At 31.3% G+C, this 20,447-nt stretch overlaps 2 protein-coding genes across 3 annotated transcripts; both read right to left on the reverse strand.

The window, feature by feature from the left end:
* Nucleotides 1-1,207: 1,207 nt before the first annotated feature.
* Nucleotides 1,208-10,352, reverse strand: LOC114179864 (phospholipase A I). 2 transcript variants are annotated; one of them, XM_028066344.1, is made up of 19 exons: nt 9,455-10,352; nt 8,827-8,974; nt 8,348-8,426; nt 8,114-8,267; nt 7,812-8,021; nt 7,485-7,730; nt 7,235-7,397; nt 7,055-7,147; nt 6,887-6,961; nt 6,662-6,783; nt 5,724-5,885; nt 5,403-5,592; nt 5,152-5,288; nt 4,494-4,632; nt 4,107-4,310; nt 3,549-4,017; nt 3,228-3,444; nt 3,053-3,142; nt 1,208-1,942 (listed from the first exon to the last, which is right to left on the reverse strand). In XM_028066344.1, exons 1-19 carry the CDS (start codon nt 10,028-10,030, stop codon nt 1,499-1,501), a joined length of 3,918 nt encoding a protein of 1,305 aa, XP_027922145.1. In that variant the 5' UTR covers nt 10,031-10,352; the 3' UTR covers nt 1,208-1,498. The 2 variants fall into 2 exon arrangements, with proteins under 2 accessions (XP_027922145.1, XP_027922144.1); XM_028066343.1 differs by having other exon boundaries at nt 6,887-7,147; nt 9,455-10,351.
* A 791-nt stretch (nt 10,353-11,143) lies between these two features.
* On the reverse strand, nt 11,144-13,907 carry LOC114179865 (adenosine deaminase-like protein). The gene is made up of 11 exons (XM_028066345.1): nt 13,720-13,907; nt 13,563-13,633; nt 13,154-13,245; nt 12,996-13,055; nt 12,669-12,908; nt 12,511-12,587; nt 12,355-12,424; nt 12,166-12,279; nt 11,874-11,940; nt 11,638-11,742; nt 11,144-11,564 (listed from the first exon to the last, which is right to left on the reverse strand). The coding sequence occupies exons 1-11, from the start codon at nt 13,794-13,796 to the stop codon at nt 11,443-11,445; spliced, it is 1,095 nt and encodes a 364-aa protein (XP_027922146.1). The 5' UTR covers nt 13,797-13,907; the 3' UTR covers nt 11,144-11,442.
* Nucleotides 13,908-20,447: the final 6,540 nt, after the last annotated feature.

The raw sequence follows: 20,447 nt of genomic DNA on the forward strand, positions 1-20,447 counted from the left end.
GAGTGTTTTAACATGTTTTCAGATCAATGATGAAAAACCATATTAAATGACCTTATAGAATGAATATCACTATAATTTTTTTCCTATATCAGTGAGCTAATATAAATTTTTAAACATTAATACGATTCACATAAAATAACATAGTTATCTAATATAAAAGTAACAGAATATCCATTAATTAAATTTAATAAGTAGGAGTACAATCTTCCACCAATCAATTAAAATATCAATAATATGGTTTTAAAAATAATTATAATAAAATTATACATTTTTCCTTTTTAAGTCTAAAAAGTAGGATAAATTTATTTATTGCATCTTGGAAGAAAAAATATAATTTAATGAGATGGGATTATTGTGTTTGAAGTTTAAGGGAGATAATTTTGTTTTTGGGATATAGTCTCCTTAATTCATATCCACAGGCTTTAATGTAATTAAGTCTATCAATTTGTATTTTCAGTCCAAAAGTCAGCTTCGTGTTGAACATTGATTGGGTTGTTGTTTAAAGGAACCTGCCTATTCTTGCCTTATATTTAACAAGAAGAAGGGTTTTCGAGATATCTCTATCACTTCATATTTTAGGATCAAGTATTTTGAGGAAAATAGAAATATTGTTGAATTTGTATGTTATTAAGAAGAAGAATGATTTGATAGAAATATTGGAGATGAAAGAATACAAAGTGTAACCGTCTTGAATAAGAGTATATTGTCTTGTCTCTTGTTCTCCCTAACACAACCTCCATCCCAATTTGCAAAATAAAAAGTGCTGATATTGTTGGAAAAATATGAATGGATAGTGAATAAGCCAAAATAACAATAATATAGTCAACAAGTCAAATTAGTTTAAAATTATTTTTTGTTACTCCTAATATATATTTAGATGGAGATTTGACATTATTTATAATTTTTGTTTTGGATATTATGTTAAAATAATATCTTTATTTATAATCAAATACGACAACCAACTTCCATTAAAAAAATTTCATAACAACTTATTTTAATAATTTAAGCAAAGGCATCTCTAAAGTAAATAATAATATATTTATTGCTAAATTTAAAGATTGGATTTTATTTTCAATTACTATCAATGAAATATTTTCTTTTAAATTAAATTAATTAATTAATTACTTAGTCTTTTTATCTATTGATATAGGAACAGTTAATAATGATGGAGGTGCAGGAAGCAAAAGCCGAAATTGATCTCTATTTCTTTTGGGTCTGCGAATATTTGAATGGCTAAAAAAAAAGTATGACAATGTGTGACTATAATACATATAATACGAAGCCCTAATCCTCCTGCAATGTCATTACAGTTACATAGTTACATAGGAAACTGAATAAAATAGCAAGGGATACATACGTAAACCTTTTATGAGCCACAAAACTGGTTATCGACTATAATTTAATAGAACATGATCTAATACAGACTCCGCTACTTATCTTTCCCCCCTCGCTCATCCTTTATTTTCGTCTTTTATTATGTAAGATTAAGTGATCAAAATTATTGTACGCCGGGGAGATGACACACATACCTCATTCTTCTGTACGAGGCAAGAGCATGTTGCAAAGCAACATTGATGCTAGCACCTTCCCTGAACAATGAATCATACAAGTGGCAAACAAAATTTGACAGCTCCTCTTCATCATCGTCCCAAAAAGACAAAGTGCGGTCCCCATATCTCTCGGGGTCACTATCTTCCCAGTCACTTACTGGACTGTTGGGTACGGCCTCATCATCTGCTTCATCCTCTCCAATTTCAAATTTTCCATTTTCCACCGCATTCAACTCTTTGTAACCATCAACATTGCTCGTCTGAGACTCTGGAGGTTCATTTGAAGGACAAACAATAGCTTTGGCACCGGAGTCTAGAAAGGCCTTTATAAGAGCAGCAGTAGGTCCATGTGTCCCTGTGCATATTATGATCCTGTCTCTCCAAGCTCCAACCTAGGTAATTCAAGATACCAGCAAAAGGAGACATAGAATGAGTTAACAATTCCACGAATATGACAGGATTTGACTACAAATTTCTCTCCTCCATATCCCTACGACACCAGGAAAATTATTGTTGTAGCAGAGAACATGTCATATAAAATACACATATTTCCCCGTAACCCCCTCTGCCCTCCTCTATCCCTCCCTCCATCCGACCAAACACTGTATATATTGAAACAACCAATGAGGGAAAGCATGGCTCCGATTTATATTAAGAACCTATACCAAATGATTACACTGGGAATTGACAACTATGGAGTATACTCCAAAGACAGACCGCAAAAAGGTAAAATGAAGATTATTATAACTTGAACTTTATAGCCTGTTATAATATGTGTATTATTTTATTAGAATATCACACCACTGACTTTTTTATCACGTTATAACTCTGCACTTTATCTTCAAAAAAAATATTCACTCTACAGAAGTTAAATCCATAATTGTGAACTGCTCACTCTTATTCAACCCAATGGCATTACTTATTTCTCTTGATATGATAAAACAATTAAAATGCTTATCCCTTCTTTCACTAATAAAAATAGACACCAATGGCTGTATATGATCTTTAAATTTACAGTGCCTACACAGTTCAGATGCTTCAAAAATAAGCCAAACCTAGTGTCGTGTCACAGTAAAGGTCTAATTCAAATAGTGTGATTGCTCAAAATTCTTCAAGGGAAAAAAAGGGAAATGGACTCTTACTCCCTCCACATATTCATATTCTCCAAAATAAGGCATCATATACAAAACCAGATTGAAGAATCACTCACGAAAGAAAGTCAGCAACAGAAACGAATTAAGCCACATATAAAATGGACCAAGAGCAATACAAGGAGGTGATCATTCTTAGGACATGTACTACACAACTTCTTTCACTGTATAAAAGTGAATCATGTATAATCAAGTGACCAACACCCAATCACCATTCCATATCTTAAAACTCCCGGTCAGATGATGACAGTGAACATTGGGTAACAGCCAATTTGAAAGTTCTTAGCAGTTTGAGTGAAGCTATAAAATGTACATCCAAAGGACAGTAAAGTGGAATCAAAGCACACATACCATCCATCGTACATCCTCAGGAGATAGGTGCATAGAAGGGACAGTTCTACGAAACATATATGAAGCAATTTCTTGATCATCTTCCATAACCTATAGAGAAAAACCTTAAGTTTGTAATAGATATATAAATCTGATCAAAAAATGAATAAGAAAACACCAGGGAAAGAAGATATACTAGGGTTTGACGGCCTAGATATCGGTGGACAATGCCTCCAATTTGAAAATAAGGTTTAAAGGCAACTAAATCAGAAATAGTAGAAATATTTGCCAGGAGATTTGCACCCTTTCTGCGATGGCTCCTCATTGTTGACAACAAACTGAATTTAACATTTTGTAGAAATTTCTCGGCAAGCTCTCCAGGTTCAGCCACCACAAACACATCATTGTGCCAACTAAATATAAGGACAACAGCATCAAGCTTCTATGGGCACAGAAAAAAATAACTAGTGACAGCGAACAGAAATTCATGGAAGAAATTAATCATACTAGTAAATACCTAACTATTGACCCATCAGAGTCGTTTTGAAGAGACAAATGTATAACACCCACTTGTGGCGAATTCTGCAATTTCTCGTGCAATGATTTAATGGGAAAAGAGAGCTGTCTAAGTCCTCGAGGTGACACCGGAGGCGATGCAACTGTTTTTCCCAATTGACCATCCAAACTCAGTGGTGGGACCAGATCAATTCGTCCAATCCTCTGACCAAGATCAGGACTATACATGAGGGGACTTGAAGGGAAGCTTCCTGTAAACAAAGGCGATGCAAATGGAGTTGGGAATGTTGTTGATGGCAATGTCTTTACAATCCCAGACAAACCCTCTACGAGGGACAAACGTATGCCATTACGAGCACAAAATGACTCAAGTTCCCTGGCATGGTGGATCGCTTTTCCAGAATCTGGATTATGTGCAGCTTCAACAAGTAGTACATTACGCCTCCACCCTAAGGTTGGGCCATTGGCTCCTGATAAAATAAAACAGAAGAGCCATAATGTCTAAGGGGATCAATGAATGTGAAATTTTACAGTGAAGACAACATATAATCCACAATACCTTCAAGTGATTCCTTTGTCTTGGGTAATTTTTGTCTCATATTTTCTGACCACTTCTCCTCATGATGGAATGGAAGGAGTAACCTCTCACACGCATTTTCAAATGCTTGATGATTCTTTTGTATATACTCTTCAACTGCAGATTCCAACTTTAGCCAGTTAGTTGGATCTGTCTCATCAAGTTCCATATCACAACGTTCATCAACTGCAAGGAAAGACACCAAGAACACTAATTGAGAATTGAAGTTCTTTCCAAGAATATCTAACAAAGAAAATAAATGGAGCTAAAATTTAAAGAAAATAGGAAATTACTGAAAATTGAATCAAACAGAATTTAAAGGCAAAGAAAGATTCTTCATTCCCGAACTCAAAATCATAAACAATATACCTGGATTGAAACGAAAATATTGTATCTCAGGAAGCATAGGTAACAATGTACTTAAAGCTTCCTCCACCCGATCAACAGAACATGAACTTTCAATCAATACCTGCCCCGTATCCAGATACCGCCAACCTCCTTTTCGTGGCTACAGAAGTATTAATGTACAACAGTAAAAAAATTAACTTACAAACTTTGGTAGTCAGCGAGACATCTCCAAAAATAAAAATTACTTATCACATTTATTAGAGTATATGGATTATGCAAATATCCAAAATTATCTAGTCATAACTTAGATTCTCGTCTAGAATAAGTTTCCTATTTCTGCATTTTAAGATAAGTTAACACATTTCCTTACCATGATTTATTTTTCTAATTAGTTAGGATTATGATCAGTATAAATAAGGGCTAGTACTTTAAATTTATAAACACGTCAAAAAATTGTGAAAGATCATAGTTAATATCAATACAGTATCTCATTCTCTTATATCACTATACCTCCTTCTATACTCAAAATTCCATAATTTCAATATCATTTTTTTTTAATATCATATTTACAGACCTGTGAAACAAGGGTTAGAATGAATAACTATCCAAACCCTTGATCTTCTTTTCCAAACACAGAATATTATTGTAGAGCAGAATTAAAACTGAGAAGATTACCTACCCTAGTTCGAACAGAACCGCATCCTACTGAAACCAGACAGTCAATTTTTGTGTCAGGCCACAGAAGTTGTGCTTCTCTTATGGCAAAAATTGTAGGATTGTTTGCCACTATTGCACCATCTTGCCAGCGATTAAGATCTTAAGGTACGTTGGAGCATGAAAGCAAATACATGTCAAAACAGTACAGAAATAGAAATAACTAAGACTTAAATACAGCAAATTTGATGCAAACAACAGCAGACAAATCAGTACCATCTGAGAAATCGTCTAGATAATATGGAGCAGCAGACGATGCTCTGATGGCCTTCCATACTTGATGCTTACAGCTTCCAATGAAAGCACTGCGCCTATAGCCAACCTGTTCACCTACAGTCGATGATAATACATTGATCCCTGAACCATCTGATGTTGTAAGAGCAACCTCAGGTGTTCCAGCAGGGTACTGCATTATAGATAGTAACAACATAAAGGCAGAGAGGAACAGAGAATTACACGTCATAAATAAAACCGCATAAAGAACAATGAACAAATGTGTTTTAACAGAATTTATAAACAACAACAAAAAATATGAACCTGATAATTGCGGAATATGAAAGGCTGTGCAGGCATCATGCTCACCAAGGTTGATACAACAAAGACTTTGGGTACATTTTTCACAGCAGAATCTATCATTAGATCTCCATCCTCATCAGCACACATTTCCTTCAATAGCCTCTCAAACTGTTCTGCACTGTGCTGCAAGTTAACAAGTCATAACACTCATCTTAGGTCAGAGAAAAATTACATACTTATACCATATCTTTGTCAAAATAACTAAAAGATCACAGAAAATTATATCTTTGTCAAAATTATATGTGTATTAGCAAGTGTTGGCAGGATATGCTAACGAACACCCACTTGTTTTTCAGAAGGAATGTGTTAGCAAACTAAGTACAGTTTACCTTAAAATATGCCGGGGTGTAACATTGATAACAGACTCTTATTAAAAATAACTGGGTGTATATTATGAGTCCCTATATAAGTCTGGGCGGGGAGGAGGATTCACTAATTTATACCCACTTGATTTTCAATGAATAAATTAGCAACCTACACCTTGGATATATTTTAAGAAATTTAAGTTATAGTTTGCTAACTTCATTTAAAAACAAAGTGGGTGTCAGCTAGTGAACCTCATGTATTTAATAACTTACATCCACTTGTTTTTCTAGAAAGAGTAAGGCGGAAGTCGCAATAATTTATTTACTTACTCCTAAGATTTGGTGAGTGAAAGTTGTCAAATGCCTATTATATACATATGACAAGTAAATGTCAATGCTAACATTTGGTTTGGTTCCCCCATGTTTTTTGTTTCTTCATTTTTTTTTTTTTAATAAATTTTCATGTAATGACAAATGATAGATGTCCTTTAGGGCATTAGTATAGCTGAAATGCCAAAGTACATAGTGATACCTAACATGAGTTTTATTAAACAAAAGTGTTAATGCAACAACATAAAGGAAAGAAATACATACTTTTGATCCATGAACAACAACCCTAAAGCTCTGTGATGAACTTTTATAAAGTTGATCCAATTTTTCTCGCCAAGTAGCAGCTTCATTGTCCTTGGGAACAGAGTCAGCGAAAACAAGCTTCCCTGATGCCAATTGTTTTGAATCAGTTCATCTAGAATTGTAAAAGTATGCAGATTGATAGAGAATAAATAAATGACATATACCATTCCTAAGCAACATCCTTACCGAGATTTTTGTATATATCTTCACATTCTTCCAAAGTCATTAACTTGATCCCAAGTGCAACAGCTAGCATTCCTCCTGTTGAAGTGCCGCAAATTAAATCAAACAACTCGTGTATTCGTTTTCCAGATCCCTTTTCAATTTCCTTTAGCATTTGTACAGTTGCTAGACCTTTCATTCCACCTCCATCCATTGCAAGTATGCGTAGTCCCTGCTTTGCCACTTGTCTCCCTTTAATTGCGCGCCTCAGGTTTTCATTTTCTCCTACAAAAGAAAAAAATGAAGAAGCCCATTCAGTGATCAAGACAAAACATCATAAGAAACAAAAGAATTTTATATACAAAGACAAACCAAGAATTGCCAAAGCACGAGCAGCAGCTTTATAAACACGTGGCTCAGTTGCAACAGTCAGGCGCAAGAGAAGTTCCCGTAAGCTTTCAGAAGTAACAAGTATGCGACGATTTTCCAGACAGAAGGCTAAATTCCCAACAGCTAACAAAGCTAGTCTTTGTACCTAATAGAAGGACAAACCTAAAACTTAAAGGACTATGCAATACAAGGAATCAATTAAATCATTATCTATGAAAAGAAACTAACTTGCCTCTGGATCTTTATGAGCACATAAGTTTTTCAATGATTTTAAAATATCCTTGGTCAACATCTTCTCAGCCACACTATCAGAAGTGAAAGCCAACTTGACCACAACTTGCAATACAGATATTACCTCTTCCAGACCACTAGATTTCAGAACTGTTCTAATTGGTTGCATGATGTCTGCTTTCATCAGATGCAATGCTACGGAATCACCAGATGCAAGGGATGAAAGAGCAGAGCAGGCTTGTTCAACCTGTAAAATATTAAGGACAATCACCAAATAGCAGCAGAAAAGGTTTTAAAAATTGTGATATCTAGACCCAGTAAAACATACCACATGACTGTTGTCACTACTTATCATGCTTATAAGTTGTCGCACTGCATTCTCATCTTTACCTATAAAGGCTCTATTTCCTTCGTCTTGCATTATCTTTCCCAGTGCAGATGCTAGTAAAGGATGATGACAAGAAGAAAAGCGGAATATAAGAGAGAAGAAGGCACTGAGTCTATGCCTAGAAGCACCAAAATAAGAACTGTTTTCCATCTGTACTGACAAGAAAAAACATGTTTAATTGAATGTGATAGGTTTTAAAAGGATAATGTGAGAAGTAGTTTAGTTAGTTTGTAAAGAGGTACCTCTATTTGCACGTTCACCGATCTCAAATTTTCATCTGCGACAATCCTAATATTTGCAAGAGAAAGGTGGCGAAGTTTATGGAGGGGCAAAATTTCAGGAAGAAACTCAAGAGGATTTCCAAATAGCCTAAGAACCCGTAGTTCAGCCATAGCCCTGCCATGAATGGTAACAATAAGACCAGAGGAATACGTGGAGTCTAGACTAGTTTATACAAAATCCTCTAAACCAAAAACCTGAAGTCAAGAAGTGGCCTAACAAGCTTGTTATGTTCCAGTGACAACTCCACCAACTGCATACACTGTCTCAGTTCCGCTGCTCAAAGAAATAAAAATCAGATACAAGGACTTATTTTATAAGAAACACTAATCTTAGTATCAGTTACTTAAGGAAATATCCCAAGTGTAGATACTGCACGGTTGAACATTGGGTGTGTTCCCCAACTCCATAAGGTTAAACAAGTATGCTGGTGCAGTAAATGGGGCTAGACTTCCCGTACCCAATGCAATCTTGTTTTCTAAGTTTTGTGTTAAGTTTGGAAGCTGCAAGTAATCTAACATTACTCATTACTTTCAAGTAGATCTATCTGAAAATGTTTACTCAGTATACTTATATATTAGAGGATATACAAATATTTCCACCACTGCTAGGCACACTTTAACACATTTAGTTTACTTCTATCATCTATGGTAGTAGTCAAACAATGAAAGCTTACCAGGCACCGAGACAACCATGTTGCTGTCAACCCTGAGCACTTTTAAGCTTCTTAGCACACCAAGCTCAGGCGGCAAAACACTTAGCCTGTTGTTATCAAGATAGAGTTTCTCAAGGTGGGGCAATAGTGTAAGCTCCACTGGAAATACCTGTACATAGTAACAACGTGCTCAAAACATCCCCGATCCAACTCAATGACATTTGACTTCAACTCCACCACAATTAAAAAATACAAAGCACTTCCTGAGCACCAAGGAGGGAAAAAGCAAGGCAAGAAAACATAATAATACAATACATGCAAGTGTATTTTTAGATGCTACTTGAATTCAGAAGTACTTTTGTTTCCAAAGAAACAAATTCTTCCTTCTTTATTTTGTACCTTGAAATTCGGGATCATGAATTAGAATTTACAAATGCATGTTCCTAACTTTTATCCAACGATAGCCTAAATCTTTCATATGTTACCATAGAATATAGCAGAGATCAAATGAAATCACTGATTAACTCTTCCAATTTCGGAAACTACACATATCACACAAACAACCAGCAGATTCAAGAAATTCACTTGTCTTGGCACAAGGTATAAACCACAGGAGTGAGAGTTCCATCAAAGAGTAAGCAACACTCACCGACAAGCCACAGCCACAGAGGCTTAGCACAGAGAGACTGGTCCAGTGGTTGCCGGAGCCGGCAACGGCGGCATCTGCAGCGACTGGCGGAGACGACGGCGGCGTCGGGGACGGCAAATCAGAGCGCAACAAGCGTATCAAAACGCCAGTGCCGTCGCTCTGCTGACCGGAGGCAACAACTTTGCTCATTGTGACCGCTCTGAGAGGCTCTCGTCGCTTGACAACCTTCATTTCCAAATCCACCACGTTCTCATCTTCGTCCCGAGGCGAGAGCTCAACCACCACCGTGTCCTGCGGCATCGGCAGCGCCACCATCAGCTGCGATTGAAGCTTCAACGCCACCTGATCCTCGTCTTCCGAAGCCGACCAATCCAATTCAATGCGAAACCCGAGGTCCTGATCCTGCGAGATGATTGAGGAAGTGGAAGCGGATGAAGACAACGAAGAAGTGGAGGAGGAGGAGGACCGGGAAGAGGATGAGGTGCGAGCGATATTCTCCGGCGGATCGTCGGTGCCATAGCTGAGAGTGAGGTGGAAGATCTCCGAAGGTCTCTTCCAACCCAAACCCCAAGACATTGTCGATTTTGGATCGAGAATTCACGATTCAGTTACGTAGTCACATTGAATTGTTGAGAATGACCTCTACGTTACGGTGCCGCATTCGGATCCGAATCGGATCGTGCGGTTGAATGTTGAATGCTGAATGATGAATGATGAATGCTGATTGATGTTTCAACAAATACCGGAAAACAGAATAATGTAATCAGCTTTAGCGCACACTAACTCAGAAGACGAACCCAAGCTGTGTTACCCGTCAACCCAAATACGCACCTATCCCATCAAATTCAGTGTTCTTTCTTTCTTTCCTTATTTCTTTTCTTAAAAGAAAAGGAAAAAGAAAGAAAGACACTGTTTTGGACAAATAAATGCTACGCATTAGTTAACGTTTGATTTTCAAGAATGTTCGATATTTATTATTTATTTATTTATTTTATAATACTGCAATTACAATATTTCGTAGATGTCGAGTTTGAAAAATATATTAGTTTATAAAATATTAAATTATTGAACGTAGGCAATAAGGCTGTTGAACTTTAATTTGGGTTAGAATTGCATTTTTTTAGTACATTTAAAGAAAGAAACCTTGGCCGGCTATTTGGTAGAAGATTCAAAAAGAACTTAACTAACTGGTTTCAAGATGAAAATGCATACAAAGCATTATTTTGCAGTGAAGTGGTGAGAAAAGTCTTATTTGAAATTTTGTAGATTTTATTTGGTTGAAGAAAATTATTAGTAGCGACTTAGGTTTAAGGGCTTGGATTCCCAAAAAAAAGAATAGTTTTTATTATTTTTTTTTTTTAAGTCTATCATTGGTGTAAAATGTTCTCGTTATCCTTGAATATCATAAGGCATATTACTAACGAATTTTTACACCCTATTGATGCATTCAAAAATTCGAAATCAAATTATTGATTTTAAAACTTATTTTTTCTGAACAACTTCAACTGTGACAAGCATATGTTTTTCCAAATAAGTTCAACACGACATGTCACGACTTTGACCATACTTAAGCATTCTTCCGCTAATGAAGGATTAAAAGCCGTGTGATTAGAAATTAACCAGAACTCTAGCGGTCAGAGTTTGGTATAGTGTTAGATATTTAGTTACTTAAACATAAAACACTATACATTTACGGAAATAAATGCAAACTTAATAATGATCATGAATGTAATGAAGTCCAAAAGATGCCGTGAGGGAGAAAAATCATAGTAGTCAATTTATGTTACCTTTCACATATGCCTATCTATCAACTTAACAGACAGGGTGGATTAATGCCTAAACTGTTTGGATTGAAGCCTCCAAAAAGGTATTTTGTTCGGTTGTCATGGTGGACTAGTTCATAGCCGCCCATTATTCCAACTGGTCAAATATAAAATTGGCTCAGAGGAGAGTCACTTCATCAACATATACCTAATAACATGACTATATCACTTCAGACTCTTAGCTTCTGATGCAAAAGTTTTTCTTAAAACCTCCTTCACTACATTATCTGCAAATATAAACTCGATGGAGTTCTTTGATAGCTCAAACATTTCCTTCTGTCCAAGGCCTAGATATTAGGCAAACCAAAAAACAATCAGCAGAAACCTTACCAAATGTGGAAGACAAAATTGAAACCTTACCAAATGTGGAAGCAGCAATCTTATATTCGCGGGTGAGACTGGTAGAAAATACGCCCGAGTCATCAGTACACAGAACTAAAGGATGCTTTGCATTGTATAAATCAACTGCATGAACAAACGCATCGTGGTAAGAGAGGTTGCCAAAAGTTGATTCCATAAAATCTCTTTAAAGTTGAACAAACACTAAGTTTCTTTTAGTTATCATCATCAACTTCAAAAATAAACAAATATCCTACCAAAATGATGTGCATCTATAGTTGGAACAGACAGTGTTCTAATGTTTGATGTCAAACAAATTTCAACCTGAAAATGAAATGAAAAACATGATGGATAAGTCATCTGTTTATAAGTTGTATAAAAAGACTGTATAATACAAATAATTCAAACTTGGCAGCAATCAGAAGCCCTGAAGGGGTAACCTTTTAATTGATTGAATACCAACAAATACATGTGGTTGTAACACTTAAACCATGACACTCTACCATTTTTGTTGCTTTAACATTAATATTACTAAAGTAACGGTCTAACCGGAATGTTAGACGACTTCAGCTTTCTCCAGTGTTCTTCCTCGAAGAAACAGGCATGTCCAATCCTCTGCGGAAGAAAGTCAAGCATATTGTGTATCTCCTTGGAATTTGATACCTGAAAACACAGTCAGAAAGAAAAAAAAGTACCATAGAAACACCAGGTAAAAGGTACAAAGAAAAGATTAATCACCTCTCCACAATGAAGAGTTATATAAAGACCTTGCTGTCGAGCAAACATCAATGCTGGCAGATATGTACTCCTACAAAAGATAAGACTGGTTCTAGCACCAATTTTTAAAACTTCAAATAAATCACTTCACTAGAGTCCAAGATCAATCTCATATACCATTCACCAACAGCTGGATTCCCAGAAAGGTCAATTCCAACAACACCGAAACGCCTCATTTCCAGTGCAAGCATGACCTGCAGCAGATAAATAAAGTGCTCCAAGTTAGTAACAAACAGACTTTACTTTGGCCAAAATAAATCTGCATAGAATCTCACCGTTTCCATTGCTGCTTCTGTTGTCTCCCTACGATCAATGCTCAAGAGAAGCCTAACAAATATTTTTTTTCTAGTGTTTCCATTACATTTATCACTCGCATCTGAGAGTACAGGGCTTGAAAGATTCACAGGCTCCTCGCTGTTAGGAATGAAAGCCACATCTACTGAACTGACAGCTCTTAGACCCTCCAGAACAGCTTCCACGTAAGAACGTTTGCTCATTCCTAGGGAATCATTTTTCTACACATAATTACGAAAACGCTTTCCTCATCCAGTCTATGAAACAAGAACAAACAAAATAACCAAACTAGCTCCACATGTTGTTACCTTTGGTGTGGTTCTCAGCTCCAGATATACAACATTCTCAGATGCAAAATCTTCAACAACCTGCTTGTATAAGTTGCTTGCATAAATGTAAAAGCAAAAAAGAAAATGGAATAATACAATACAGATGGTAGGTAGTGGGCACGAAGACAGTAACATACCTCTTTGGTAATTCTGGTAATACTCGAGTGATCGGTCGTAACAATGTGGATTAAGTCAAACAACTTGAATACCTCACTTAATGAACGATCATCTGTATTTAAATAACCGTAATCAAATCCAAGCTTTAAAACACAAATATGGGTATATATGGGGCTAAGTCCTGCTTGCAGCAGATTAAAAATAAAAATAAAAAATCAGGAACAGTCCATAAATTAAAAAATTTTGAATCTCTGGTTGTACCCCTTTTGCCTTTTTCATTCTGATATTCTTTTTCCTCTTTTATTGTCATGAATTTCGTACCCTTAAGAAAAATGAGGAACGCAGCAAGAAAACAACTTAAACGTGGAAGTGCAATTGGAAGTTAACATGAAGCACAAGAAGGATGTAGGAGAAGATAAAGGGGCATACTTTTAAGGATAACATGCTCGACCTGGGAGAAATCTATGAGACCCTTGTCACCCAAAGCTCTAGCGAGGTCTCTGTGGAAGAAAAATGGAAAATTTCAGAATGTTGGAGAATGGGAAAAGGCATAAAGAGTAAATGAAAATAAAAGAAAAGAAGTTACAGAAGTGTTAAGTCTCTGATGGATCCATTGAGGTGAGCATGTAGTTCTATCTTTGGCATTGAGACGCACCACTCCATTTCTCTCACTCAGCACTGGGGGAGTACCCTAGTAAATTAACTCTCACTTACCTGTATCTAATTGGTCGAAGTTCATCCTTCACATTTTCAAATATTAAAGGTTAAATCATTACATATCCCCATTTTTCTAGCGTCTCCATTTTTTAGTGAAAACTTAAGTAGGATTTTTCATCGGCACGTATTATGTTTTCGATTTTTTTAATTTTTATTTTATTTTTTTAATATTTTTTTAAATTTATTTTTAAATTTTTTAAGTTTTTTATAATTTAAAAAAAAATAAAAATTGTCAGGTGTCAATCTAATGTCACGTAGTAGAGACGGTGTGATGTGGTAGTGACAGTGTCACGTGTTATTATTAGATGTGAAAAGTCTCCATGTAATTTCTATATTTGTTATTTTGTCTCAATTTTGTCCCAATTTTTTTAAATTGAATCAATTGCATCCTTATATCAAATTTAATTTTTATATCAATTTTACAATGATATTTTTATTATAATTGATATTTTTAACAAAATTAAGTTTATTTAAAATTATATATTTGAATTTATAAAGTTTTTATTTTTAAAGCAACCTAACATTTATCTATAAATTATAAATTATAGATATATAAATATTTAAAATAAAATTTAAATAAATATCAGTGCAAAATATATATTTAAATAAACTTAATTTTGTTAAAAATATCAATTATAATAAAAATACCATTGTAAATTTATATTAAAATTAAATTTGATATAGGGATGCAATTGAATCAGTTTTAAAAAAATTGGAACCAAATTGAGACAAAATAATAAATACAGGGACTACATTGAAACTTTTCACATCCTACAATTTTAAATTTTTTTAAAATTATAAAAAAAATTAAAAAAATTAAACAAAATTAAAAAAAATCAAAAGAATCACGTGCTGACACGTGACACATAATTAATGCAACTAATGGACAAGAACTGATTGCAACAAATTTTCTAAAATAGGAACTCAATTTAGTGAAATAAAAATGGGGACCTACTTGAAATTTCCTTACACAAATGAAACCTCTAGAATGATCTAACCAATATTAAACCATCCAATTCATCTCTCTCGAATCAAGTATTCAATAAGTTGTTTAACTAAAAAAAAAAATAACTGTTGATCTGTTAAACATATTATATTTAAATAAATAAAAGTACTTTTCAAATAACTAAATTAGACAAACACATAAACTTAATTTATTAAAATAATTACTTATTTTTGAAAAGTAAACACAAAACATTAGTCTAATGATATGTGTTATTAAGTTTAGAAAATAATTTAAAGGATTTTTCAATATTTGTCAAAATTAGTTAGTATATTTTACAATAATTGAGATTATTTATATTTTTTATTTTCGAAATTAAATAAGAAAGAAAAGTAATACTTTAAGATTTAATGTTTTTCTAATATGAGATAAAAAGAATATAAGAGATAATATTGTTCGAATCAGATATAGTTTTTGTACAGGGAGAAGTCTTTATTTGAATAAAGATTTACATATTGTTTAAAATACCTGTAATGTAATAAAAAATGAAAAACACAAGTGAATATTTTATTTTAAATGACGTCTGAGCTCTGAAACTGAAACAAAAATGGAAACAATGTTTGCGAAATGCCGCCATAACTTTTTTTATATTTTTTATAAATACTAAGCTTATGTTTTGAAGGGAGTAAATTTGAGTGAATTTAAGAAATAATGATAATAATAATAATAATAATAATAATAATTTGGTTATTTAAATTAAAAAAAAGATTATAAGATTTGAATGAGAATGAAAAAAAAAGTTTATGGGTATTAGTAAGTAATGTGATAAATTGAAAAAATTAAATTGGTAAAAAAATAAAATTATTAGTGTACTTGTATATATAAAATTAATTTAAATTAAATTAATAACAGTGTATATTATATTATATCAAAATATCAATTATTATTTAAACTAGAAAAAAAATATATTTATAAAAACATGATTTTTAGAAATTAAGATGGAATAAAATTTTTTAGATTAGTTTAAAAATAATTAAGTAATAATTTGACATTATGAAATTATTTTAAATGAATATGTGTTAGTTTAAAATTAATATAAATTAAATAGAGTAATTTTGTTAAAAAAATTATACAAATAATTTAAATTGAAAATTATATATTTGAGATAAAATTTAAATACATTTAAAATGTAAAAAGAGTGTAAAATTGAAAAATTGAAAAAAATATAAAGATAAAATGATAATTACAGTAGGAGATCTCTAGTCTTCCACTCAAATCTTATCATTTTAGAAGATGTCTTTCTCTCCCCACTCTTCCAAATTTGTGCCTGCAAATTAGCTTAAATCAGTAAATAAAATAATAATTGCACCAAAAAGTATAAAAGTGAAAAACTGAAAAAAAAATATAAAAATAAAATGATAGTTGCACCAGGATTACTTGGTTTTTCACTCAAATCTTCTCATTCTAAAAAAGATCAGTCTCTCGTCCATTTCTTCAAATTTATCTTTACTAATCAACTCAAATCAATAGATTCAAACATCACACTCACCTTTATTTCCATCCTCTTCTACAATAAATAAGCAAAAATAAACAAAAAAGTTAAGTGAATTTTCTTATTACACATAACTTACTTATACTTTCTAAACTTAAAAATTATTGCGTGATAGTTGATTTCATACTTTTACATCTAAATTCGAAACACAATTTAAAGATATAAAAGATATATTCTTTGACTAATCATTTCTCATTTTTATAAGGAAAAATGGTTGATACTCTAAACTTTATCAGCTCTTGTGTTCATGATTGAGAGGATATTTCCACCATTCTTGATGGTTTACCTAATAAATATAATTCTATTGTTAATAAGTTAAAAAATTGCTGATTAATATTAGACTTCCCTGACAACTCTAGAACGAAGACTAGAAAGGTAAAAGAAAGAATAACGAGATGACCTTTTGGTGCATAATTAACAAACTAATTTTTTACATATTCAAAAGAATATAACCAGTTTGAAAAAATAAAAATAAAAAGACTAGAAAGGTAAAAGAAAGAATTACGAGATGACCTTGCGGTGTATAATTTACAAACTAATTTTTTACATATCCAAGAGAAATTGAGTAGAAAAAAAAATGATAAAGTTTCAAAGTCAAGGAAAAAAAACTAATTTCAAAGATCGTAATAAATGTTTTAGAAAATAAAAATCACAATGAACCATAATGTCTGGTATGTGACAACATGGGCTTAAAATTGTTGATCTTTTTGAGAGAAAATAATTACACTGATTTTATAAGTTTTCATTTTTGTATTATCTGCATTCAACTTTCTCAATTTTATTTAATATGAATTTAGATTTATACTTAATCCTCAACAATAATATTATCATAGATATAATCCTTGTTATGAAAAAAATGTCCAATCTAATACTCCATCTTCATATTCTAAAAGTCACGATATTATATTATATTATATTATAATATATATATATATATATATATATATATATAAATAATTCAATTTCATAGTAGAATATTTATACATTTATAACTATAACACTCTTTGTATTTGTGATTATATTTAATATAGTGTTACAAAGTTGAAAATAATCAATGACTAATCTTCTTTCTAAAGGGTCTGTTCACTTGAAGAGATGAGTTTGAGAGAAAAAGAATGTGGATGGTTTTGAGTAAGTATGAGAATGAATTGTGTGTTATTTTTTTAAAAGGGATTTAGAGATGATTATAAGTGAATTTGAGAATAATTTGATTGATGTGATAGTTAAAAAAATTATTTTAATAAATATAAAAGATAAATTACTATATTACCCTTCATTTAATTAGTATTTATATGAGTTTATATTATTGATATATTATTATTTAATTTTATTATTAATATAATTATTATTTTATTATTTTATTATTATTATTATTATTATTAAACTTCTTTCTACTGATCTCTTCTCATTTTTGCATTTCATGCTATTTACACATAATTCCAATATAATTTCAAATGATAACATGGCATTTAAGTAAAATAGATTTTATGAACTGTAAATACCATTCAATCTCTGAATTTGGGCGAGGATTCATCATATCCTCAATCCCTTAAATCCACTCTTTCAAACCTTGACAAATTAGCGCAAATGAACAAAGAAAATCATCGCCTTTCCATCCGCCGAAGAATCCATTCTTGAAAGTGAACATAGCCTAAGTAACATTGGTTAATCCTTTTTCTTTCTCTTTCTAAACAAATTATTACATGTTCATGAATACCAATAATTTGTTTAGTTTGTTAAGAAAAAATACAAATGTATGTTTAGTGCTACATATTGCAAATATATTTGAATTTTATAATACAATATAAGTCTCAAGATCCGTCATCCTTTACATAATTTAAGAAAATGGTTGAAAATGAAGTTGATTTAAAAATAAAATGGAGAAAAGTTCTTGGTGTGTGAACTAGGTAATGCATTTTATGATAAATGTATGTGTTATATAAGAAGATTAGGTAGTGGGAGAAAAGAAGAAAAAAGAAATTGATATTTGGTGGGAATGGATATGGTTGAGATATATCCAACTACCAATTTGAATCTGTTTATTTTGTTATCACTCTTTAAGGGTGATTCTATTTACTCCCCCCAACTACAAACACATCTTCCTCTTCATCAAATCAATTAACACAACCCTTCCTACACTTACTGCCACAACAACCACGTACACACCTCATCTATCCAAATTTATTATTTATATCAACTTTATATTTATGTCTTTTAAATCAAATATATGTGTATGGTGTGTGTGTGTGCTTTCTTTTATCTAGTTACTTTCTAATCAAATATCACACCTCAGTATTTTTCTTCTTTTCACCTTTTGTTGTTTTAATTTTTTAATTGGTAATTGTTTTCTACTATAAATTTTGTGTGCTAAGTAGAGAATTCTTTTGTGATTATTTTATTTACTTTGTAGGGAAATATATATATATATATATATATATATATATATATATATATATATATATATATATATATATATATATATATATATATATCAAAAAGTTAACTACCATAGTTAAATATAATTAAATTTAAAATTGAAAAAATATTTGTATCTATTAAACACCAAAATTTCACACAATAAATAAATCTATTAGTATTATTATTTTTACAATTTTAATATATATATATATATATAATATTATTATATATTTAATTTATATAGAATATTCCTTTTATTTTTATTAACTAAATAATTGTATTTTTATTTAAAAAATGAAATATTTAATATTATTTATTTTCAACAGTGGTATTTATCATTTATATAATTTTATTTAGAACTTTTATTATTTTTTTGCTGATTATATAATTTCATTGTGAATGATTTCAGAATTCGGCACTATTTATTAACTTTTTAATCATGATTAACTTAATTATGAAAAATATATAAATGTTATAAAATAAAGATAATAAGAGAGAGAGAAGAAGGAGAGGAAGAATAGATAATGAGAGAGTAGGAAGCAACTTCTGTTTGTATGTGTGTCTTGTTACTGATAGGACGAGTCCTAATCATAGATATAACATAGTATCCCAAAGACGATATAAAATCAAATAGTAAATACAAATATTACATAAAGAGTAATGAATGATGTGATTATCAAACATAATTGTATCACATCAATAGACAACCATTAATTCATAACAATAAATATTTTTTATTGTGATTAACTTATAAAAAAGTATACAATTTTTTTTATTGTGATTAATTTAATCATAAAAAACGGGTTGAGTTTCGATAACTTATATTTCATAAAAGAAACAAAATTCATCTTCATTCTTATATAAAAATTTGAAAAATATAAAATGTTAGTCTTATTTTCATCTCCACTAGATAAAAGATTTACATGTATCTCTATTTGTACTTATTTTCGTTGTTTTACTGTTTCAATATCAATTAATTATTTTTTACTAAATAATTAAAAATTATGACAAAAGAAACATAGTATTATCAAATAAATATCAAAAAGAAATATTCTCAGTTCTTCCATATCTAATAATTTAATGAGAACCAAAACATTTATTAAATTTGCAAAGGTTTATAAAACAAAGTTGATAAAATTTAAAATCATTTTTAAAAAACTATAAAAGGAAAATAATATTCAAATTAAAAAATATTTTAAATGTTTATTTACTTCAATCCATTAAATTTTAATTATTTTTTTATAAACAAATAAAAGTTATAATACAACAATTGAACATAGAGCATCATTAAAATAATAATAATTGAAAATTAACACAAATCTTTGGTCCCTATAAAAAGAAAATATTTTATAAAGTTTTAAAATAAAATATAAATAAAAGTACAAAAAATATATATAAATTAATTTTTAATTTTAAGGCTTAAATACACCCCTATTTTCTCTGTGTTTGTTCAATATGATCCTCATTTCGTGTTATGTTCAATTAGGTCCTTATTTAAATTTGATGAACTTGTGTTCAATTAGTTAACACTTTTGAATGATAAATCCCATGTGTTAGCTTTTGGTTTTTTAATTTTTTTAACCTTTTTTTTATTTTTTATTTTATTTTTAAAAAAATTTTCACGTGTCAAGTCACAATTGTGTCATGTCAATGTCAATGCCACAACTTACGATTTTATTGTTTC

Source organism: Vigna unguiculata, chromosome 3 (assembly GCF_004118075.2).
Source record: "Vigna unguiculata cultivar IT97K-499-35 chromosome 3, ASM411807v1, whole genome shotgun sequence".
Classification (NCBI taxonomy): Eukaryota; Viridiplantae; Streptophyta; class Magnoliopsida; order Fabales; family Fabaceae; genus Vigna; species Vigna unguiculata.

What these genes read in the sequence shown, in the direction of transcription:
- LOC114179864 (XM_028066343.1), bottom strand. Translation starts at nt 10,030, where the DNA reads ATGTCTTGGGGTTTGGGTTGGAAGAGACCTTCGGAGATCTTCCACCTC. An exon ending in GCGGTTCTGTTCGAACTAGG is followed by an intron (nt 4,633 to 5,151) that starts GTAGGTAATCTT and finishes ATACTTCTGTAG; the next exon opens with CCACGAAAAGGAGGTTGGCG. An exon ending in ATATTTTCGTTTCAATCCAG is followed by an intron (nt 4,311 to 4,493) that starts GTATATTGTTTA and finishes CTTTCCTTGCAG; the next exon opens with TTGATGAACGTTGTGATATG.
- LOC114179865 (XM_028066345.1), bottom strand. Translation starts at nt 13,796, where the DNA reads ATGGAGTGGTGCGTCTCAATGCCAAAGATAGAACTACATGCTCACCTC. An exon ending in AATCCAGCTGTTGGTGAATG is followed by an intron (nt 12,425 to 12,510) that starts GTATATGAGATT and finishes TATCTTTTGTAG; the next exon opens with GAGTACATATCTGCCAGCAT. An exon ending in GATTGCTGCTTCCACATTTG is followed by an intron (nt 11,565 to 11,637) that starts GTAAGGTTTCAA and finishes CCTAATATCTAG; the next exon opens with GCCTTGGACAGAAGGAAATG.